The following is a 7,403-nucleotide window of genomic DNA, read 5'->3' as shown; positions in this document are numbered from 1 at the left end:
AAATCTTTTTCTTATTTTTCCTTTAAAGTAGGGCATGAAATTATTTTTACCTCACCCTATGTCTACCTAAAGCATGTGTCTTCATCTCCCTGAATATTTCCATTTTATTCTCCGAAAAGTGAAAAAGGAGCAATATGCTGTAAAAATCAAAGATTGGGTTGTCGGATGTGAAAAAAGATGATTGAGGGACAAAATACAAAACACCTCAAACATTGGGGGTGTCTGGCTTTGACCTTTTCAAAAATAGGAACTTAGGAAGGTTGAAGTTGATGAGAGAGAGAGAAAAATTTGGTGAAATATTTAGAAGGATATGAAAGACCAAAAAATTGAGGCATCAAGGTTCTCTTCAACAATAAATAAAAGAGTTTGGCATAAATTGCATTTTGAAATTAGCTACAATAAAAAAAGGAATACTTACAACCATTAACAAGACAACAAGAATACTCATAGTGTTGATTCTTCAGTAAACTTGCCAATGGGTGTAATTCTTTCTAGTAATCAAGAGAGTCTAAGGTTGACATATAAGTTGAGTTCATAGTAAAGTTGTATCAGTAGGCACTTCCAACAATGGTGGATTCATAAGCCTTACAAATTTTTACACCTTTACTGATGCAGCGGCCTCCTTGATTTGCTCAATTGTGAAGATGCCAAAGAAATCATCGTCAACAACAGCGTGCACCACGGCAAATGCAAGATCGTCTACACTGACTGGAGGGGCCAAAAGTAAATCAGAGGCAGGCAGAGAGTTCAAAGGTTTGGTGAAGTTCTCCACAGCATTCAGAAACTTCTCTATTGGTTCCCCTATCAGGTCCAGAGGGATCTCAAATCCATCAACCTTCCTCTTCCCGTATATGAATCCAGGCCTGAAGACAACACCTGTTGAGGTTGAACCGTAGGACCATCAATTTTGTATCAGAAAGATGGTATCGAGAGAAGAAACTGAAGGTCTAAATCGAAAAAATTAGATCTTATGTGGGCCGGGGAGAAAGAAATATGGCTACAGTGAACTTGCAAATATTTGATAAACAAGATGAAAGAATTAACTATCCCACGACTTCTGTTACTTGCAAGTTGCACTCTTTCTATCAATCCATGCAAAATCGGTGGGAAAGAATAAAGGTAACTTTCAAGAACCTGATGTTGGATATTTGGATAGAAGCTCCGATTCAGCTTTCCTTTTCCCAGTGAAGTAACCCGTTGAGAGTAGAAAAGATGGAAGATTATAATCATGAACTGAGATCAATATGAACTTGGGAATACCTGTAGAGCACAGACACAGATAACTATTGTAACATAGATTATGAAGTTGAAAATTCTATTAATAAAACCATCCAAAAAGGGTAAATCGGTGATAAGTTAAACCATCATGATGTAGCTAACTAAAGATAACACTTTTTCAATTCAACTTTATCCATAAGCCTCAACTGGAAAAATCAAAGGAAACTAGTGCATGGCCCGACTATCAGAAGCAAGAAAACTAAAGAAAAGGGGAAACAATTCTGGAAATCAGTACTGCAATAACTGCTCTGTTACAACTTAGTTTTGCATGTGAAACAACATTCGAGAGGATTCAAACCCAACCCACATAGCAGACAAGAAAGTAACACAGTTTATCTGGGGATAAAATATATGAACAGCTGAATCAATATATAAATACTCACTAAATGAACCAAAAATGTGATGCTTTCTTATAAGAACCAAAAATCAGTTGATAACTGCAGAACATTATATGAACCCCTGTGAGTTACCATCCGAAAATAACAGGACAGAGAATGAACAAACTCACCAAAATCTTTAGCAGCATTTACAGCCACCACATTAGCCTCGCCATTGATCCTTTGCATCTGTTCCTCACTACCAAATCCTCCTAGTGTGGAAACAACTGCTGTAGCACCAGCGAGCACCTCGTCCCAGTTTGCATAAAAAACATCTCCTACATGATTCAATGATCACTTTGACAATTTAGATGGAAGGTTATAAGGAAGCTTTTTAGGCTGTTGGTCATGACCTAATGGTTTATCCAGAGCGCATGTCAAGGGAAGTGGTAACAGGTTTCCACTATCATTATTAATTTTTTCAAGAAAAAGGAGACAAAGAAAAGGCAAAGGAGGTATATTTGTAGCAGAGAATCCCTGGTGCAAATTGGATCAGAATTCTGCTCAGACCATTACTACTGTTGTTGTTGTCACAGTATTTATTATTATTGTTTGTTTGGTTTTTACCCAAACCAAATATTCACTCTTCAAAGATATATGAAATGAGTGTTTTGAGTATTCAAACTTGTAAATAGGCTTATAGATTCCTCTTTCTCATTAATTTTATTGATTAATTAAAATACAAGATATTATATATGAATTAAAACTGTTACATATTAACTTAAGCTAACCAATAAATAACCAGCAAACTTGGAAATTCTTCTAAAACAATCAAGTGTTTTCAAAGCTAAAACTCAAAAATATTGATGTTAACATATATTATAGCAATGGTAGTTACTCTTACGAAGCAGCTCTAATGTAATATTACTTCACCATACTTATGAGGAGATCTAGGAGTTCATTGTACTGAAACTACTAGTTGTGCATGACATGTCCAACATTAACCAACATTAGTTAATCTGGCTTCATGGAAAATTATAGTGTAGTTGGATATTAGTTGAAGTCCACCGACACAAGACCAATACTTGGAGTTCTTAGAGTAAAGGGCGTTAGCGAGGGCCATATTTGTCTATTTTAGATCGACTAAAACTAATTTTGGGTTTAATAATTCAATTTGTTCACTTGCTTGAGGTTTTTCTTGTCCTCCGTGACAGCAAAATTCTGTACAGTTATAAATTTTTGCAGAGAACACATGCTCTCCTGTAATCAACCAAGCCCGAGCTAAGTATTAATTGATTCACATGCTAAAATTTTAATTCTGGATTTGTACACTATGACTTTGAAGTTTCCTGTATTTCACGTATAGTCTAGATAAAATTTAAGGTGGCCATACTTTTTCAGCACAATCTAATACACAACCATCTCAACACGCACAGCCACAGAAGCTTTTCCAAGATTTAGTATGTATGCTAAAGCTAAATGCTCGACTGTTAACCAATGGATTTCATTGACATTTTTTCAGTATTGGGGAACTAGGATGTCATATATTATAGAACATACTCCTTGTTATATAAACCTAGTTCCTTCACTAACAAAGAAATTAGTATTTCCTAAATTTGGCAGCACTTTGACGAAGACAAATATGAGATGTATATATTTGAATGAAGTTGTTCTGTTCTACTTTTCAACTTCCAAAGAACAACTGGAATGTGCAAATAACATGATATGTGAAAATGGTTTTGAAAATAAGCTCAAACTTGTCTATGTCATATAGATTGAGCTTCAAGATGCGCAGTGGACCGAGCTGGGTTGGCCCGCCCCTGGACTGGAACAATCATAAACTTAAGTATTTAAAGATACCTCAATTTCATAAAACATAAAAACAAAATAGGCCCAACCAAGACCGGGCCTCAACTGGGCTGGTCCGTGTGCCGGGCTTGATCTGCTTGTATTTAAAAATGGACCCAATTGGGGCCTAATTAAAAGCTTAGGACCACCACAGGATCGACCATGAATAGTATTGGGCTAGTAATAGTCCGGGCTTTTCCACACTGGTTCGTGCCGGTCCTAGGCCAGCCCCACCCAATGTGCACCTTGACTTGAGCTTAATACTTTAAAAACAATGGCTATATTGGGAAGTCTAGGCATCAGATGTCTTACTCTATCATGTGACTCATGTATGTATGTAAGACCAACAACTACAAAATATGAATCGAAACCATACAGAAAGAAATGTTAAATTGAAAATCAGTCATCATTTCTGAGTGTATTATCTGAAATTTATAAACAAAACTTAAAATACTATGAAGTGTTTCTACTTTTTAAGATATCAACGATTCAAGTTAAGATGGATATTGAGAAACTAGCCATTGTCTAATGGTTGAACAACTTTTCTAGTCATAATTTAGCTCCTCAAAATAATAGGATGAATTGCCACAACTTCATAACAAGAAGACCTCTCACCAAAACCTAATTAGTAGTTACATATGACTAATTTCTTGGGAACTTCAGTAAGATCTAGAGTTGTTATATACCTGTCTTGTACTTTTGAATGATTAACATGCACTATAAATACTTATGATACAAAGTGAAACAAGAACCTGCCTGTCAGCCAAGTGACCTGATCTACCCATGAGTCTGAGTAAGAAGGCCGGCCGGACCTGTTGAAATATAAAATTCAGAATATGCCAATGGATGTCATCACAGAGAAAGATGCAAATCCATATAATCAACAATAATATGGCATGGGAACTAAACAATTGACTTTACTTTCATAATACAAGAGAAATTATTTAAAGCTTCTTGGTGAGACATTGTTGCACCTGCTAAGACTAATGACTTCTATACCCTTGGATACTGCAGCCTTGCATATTGCAGAACCCACAAAACCGCTGCCTCCTAATACTACAATCTGATAATGAAACAGGTAAGGGACAGTTACTTTACAAAGTTATGAGAGCTGCAGTTCTAATCTGAAGTATAACAGTGAGATTGATCACAAGATAATACTCGCTCCGTCTTAACATCAGCCACAACATCTATCGTACCAACGTTAGAACTCTCAATGCTAGAGTCAGCATAGCTACACTTGACATCAACCCTGCATGATCTACAAGAAGTGGAAGTTTAAGAAATAATTAAGATATTTGCAGATTCCATTGAGCAGAAACCAGCAGCCAAAAAATCAACAGAAAAGTAGCCAGACAGTAAATACATGGTAGATGTACAGACAAATCCTCATGCCATGGAAAAAGAAACAAGGGATTAGTGGCAGGTTCATTTTCAACTTGATATAATTGGAAGGAGTTCAATAAAATCTTAGATACATTTTGATAGTAAAAGATCCACAGCCAGAGGAACTTGACAGAGGATGACACATGATGATTATAATATGGAAAAAGCCATGGGAACTATAGTTAAAGGGTAATAAAAACTAAGAAATGATATGCAACAAATCAACATCATGCCATGAAGAAACAAAGAATTACATGGTCTGACCATTTGTCCTACATCTTTGGAGAAATGCCCAAAAGGGTAAGCTATACTATTCTTTCTTATCATTATAGTGACAACATCACTGCCATATATATAGGTCCGATAGATGTGTGAGAAAACAATAGTAGAAGAACTCACCCATATCAATCTAATAAAAATCAAATATTCTGCCATCCCAAGAATGGTGCAAGTACAAACCATTCTAATTTGGTTTTGTTCTCAGTAATATCTACACTGACCTAGCAAATTAATCAACAACTTAACTCTTGAAGTTCAAGCAAATGAAGTTCAAATTTTGAGCTGTGATAGTGCCAACCAAATAAGTCCCCGGAAAGGCATAATCATACTCATTTAAGGTAACAAACAAGAACTACTCCAAAGAAATTATTTGTTTTTCAAGAATACTAACAAAAACAGTTAATTATTAATCTAACAGCATACTTCAACTTAAAAAGAGCTACCTACTCTTCCAAATTCCATTTATCGGCAAGAATCGTAGGCAAACACCAAAGTTAGGTGAACAAAGAAACATAGCAACTGATAAAACTCCATTACCTTCACCTTCTGCAATTTTTCCAAATTAGAGCAACAACAACCAAACACAAACTCAATATACAAATAGAAATCCGAAACATTCTCCCTTAATCCCACCTCTAGTTCACTATCATCCTCCTCACACAACACATTAAATTGGAAAACAAATTCAGACGGGAAAACGGAAACAAAAAAGCGGAAAAAGGACAAGGAAACGAACCGAGGGTGAGAGAATCTAAGCAAATGCGGGTTCCTACAAAAGGAGGAGAAGAGGGCTCTCCTGGATTGCAAAGAAGCTGCGGAAATGGAGGCGATGCAGGAAAGCGACGCCATCCCTCCAAACCCTTTACAATTCTGGTGAAGTTACAGCCAACTGGTGTGTGATTAACTGTGAAAGCAAAGGAATTGAGTGAGAGAATTCTCTTTTAGGCAGCAATTATGAATTAGAGTTAGCTGTGAATATTCATTCAGTCAGGCTCAGGCATGTGATTGCTATTTTTCTTTTCTTTCTTTTTCCCCTTAAAATCGCTATTATTATTGTTTAAATTTCTGTTTTCTGGACAGAAAATAACGTGTTTGGTACAATCTTTTTGTGGTGCTGTGCACTCACTCCTGTGCTCGTGTTTGGCTGAAGATTTTAGTATAAAACTAAAATAAGAAACGAAAATTGCAAAATACCCCTTTGACTTTCTGAATTATACACTTCACTCACATTTCTTCCTTTACCCTTTTTTTCTATTATCTTATTAATTAGTTAAATAAATCAATATTTTTGGCATTAATATTGAGGGATTACTTCTTACATCGAAAATTTAAAATTCTAATATTTTTTAATGACTAAAGGGTGTTTGCGATAGCTTCTATTTTTATAATGGGTAAGGGAGTATTTGTAAGTACTTTAGAAAAGTGCTTTTTAGCTTCTGGCTCCCAAAAAGTATTTTTAAAGTATTTGGAATGTCAGCTTCTACTTTTGAAATGGCTAAGAAAAACGCTTTTAAACTAAAAGCCACGGTGCTTCTAGCTATTTTGATTTTTTTGTAAGTAAATCCAACTTTATTTTGACTACTTTACCCTTATTATAATAATTTTAATTCAGCTCCATTATTTTAAATTTATTTTTAAAATTGCATATTTAAAGTTGAAGTTGGAGTTTTTAAATAGAAATTTGACAATAATCAAATTTACACTTTCAGATATTTAATATTTTAAAATTTTTATATTTTATTTGCTATATAATCTAATTATATTATTCCATTCACATATTATTATTTGATTAAACACATTTTTTATAATACTTTAAAAATAAATATGAAATATACAAATCGAAATAGAATTTATTATTTTTGCAGAAAAATAATTGTCATCGACAAATAACAAGTAAAATAATAAGCAAAAAAAATAGTATATTTTTAACACATAGGGACAAAATGATTTTTGATCAATTAAGTTTACTTTTAGAAGTGATTTTTCCCAAAGACTATTCCGTTTAGCTTTTATCTGATTTTCACTTTTTTACAAACACTAACTTTCAACTTTTTCTATAAAAATCACTTCTCCAAAAGTAAAAGTTTTTTCAAACATTGCCTAAGTATAGAGAAAATTATTAGTTAAATAACAGTAAAAGTTGGGAGTATAGAGTGTTTGAAAACAAAAGTTAAAAAGTGTATAAAAAAATAAAGTTCGGGTGTTTTAGAAAATAACTTAATATTTATAATTTTATCAATAAGTTGCAGAAGTCGGTAATAAATCACTATAACTTTTAAAATTAATTTAATCTAA

General features: G+C 34.1%; 1 protein-coding gene across 4 annotated transcripts; it reads right to left on the bottom strand.

The window, feature by feature from the left end:
• Positions 1–326: 326 nt before the first annotated feature.
• Positions 327–6,143, bottom strand: LOC105155515 (NAD(P)-binding Rossmann-fold superfamily protein). 4 transcript variants are annotated; one of them, XM_011071403.3, is made up of 7 exons: positions 5,845–6,143; positions 4,605–4,695; positions 4,418–4,506; positions 4,200–4,255; positions 1,787–1,933; positions 1,135–1,260; positions 327–876 (listed from the first exon to the last, which is right to left on the bottom strand). In XM_011071403.3, the coding sequence occupies exons 1-7, from the start codon at positions 5,955–5,957 to the stop codon at positions 596–598; spliced, it is 903 nt and encodes a 300-aa protein (XP_011069705.1). In that variant the 5' UTR covers positions 5,958–6,143; the 3' UTR covers positions 327–595. The 4 variants fall into 4 exon arrangements, with proteins under 4 accessions (XP_011069705.1, XP_088738356.1, XP_011069704.1 ...); XM_088882230.1 differs by having other exon boundaries at positions 4,595–4,704; positions 5,845–6,141; XM_011071402.3 differs by having other exon boundaries at positions 4,605–4,704; positions 5,845–6,141.
• Between the last annotated feature and the right edge of the window lie 1,260 nt (positions 6,144–7,403).

Source organism: Sesamum indicum, linkage group LG6, assembly GCF_026168435.1.
Source record: "Sesamum indicum cultivar Baizhima isolate 11 linkage group LG6, ASM2616843v1, whole genome shotgun sequence".
In the NCBI taxonomy this organism is placed as follows: domain Eukaryota; kingdom Viridiplantae; phylum Streptophyta; class Magnoliopsida; order Lamiales; family Pedaliaceae; genus Sesamum; species Sesamum indicum.
The sequence above is the reverse complement of the archived record's forward strand: the minus strand, read 5'-3'. Positions and strand labels throughout refer to the sequence as shown.

Bases quoted from the DNA above. Each gene is read 5' to 3' on its own strand.
- LOC105155515 (XM_011071402.3), bottom strand. From the start codon at position 5,957: ATGGCGTCGCTTTCCTGCATCGCCTCCATTTCCGCAGCTTCTTTGCAA. The intron at 4,507-4,604 runs GTATTATCTTGT...TTTCATTATCAG, and splicing joins CTGATGTTAAGACGGAGCGA to ATTGTAGTATTAGGAGGCAG. The intron at 1,934-4,199 runs GCAGGTTCTTGT...TGAATCATGTAG, and splicing joins TCAGGTCACTTGGCTGACAG to GAGATGTTTTTTATGCAAAC.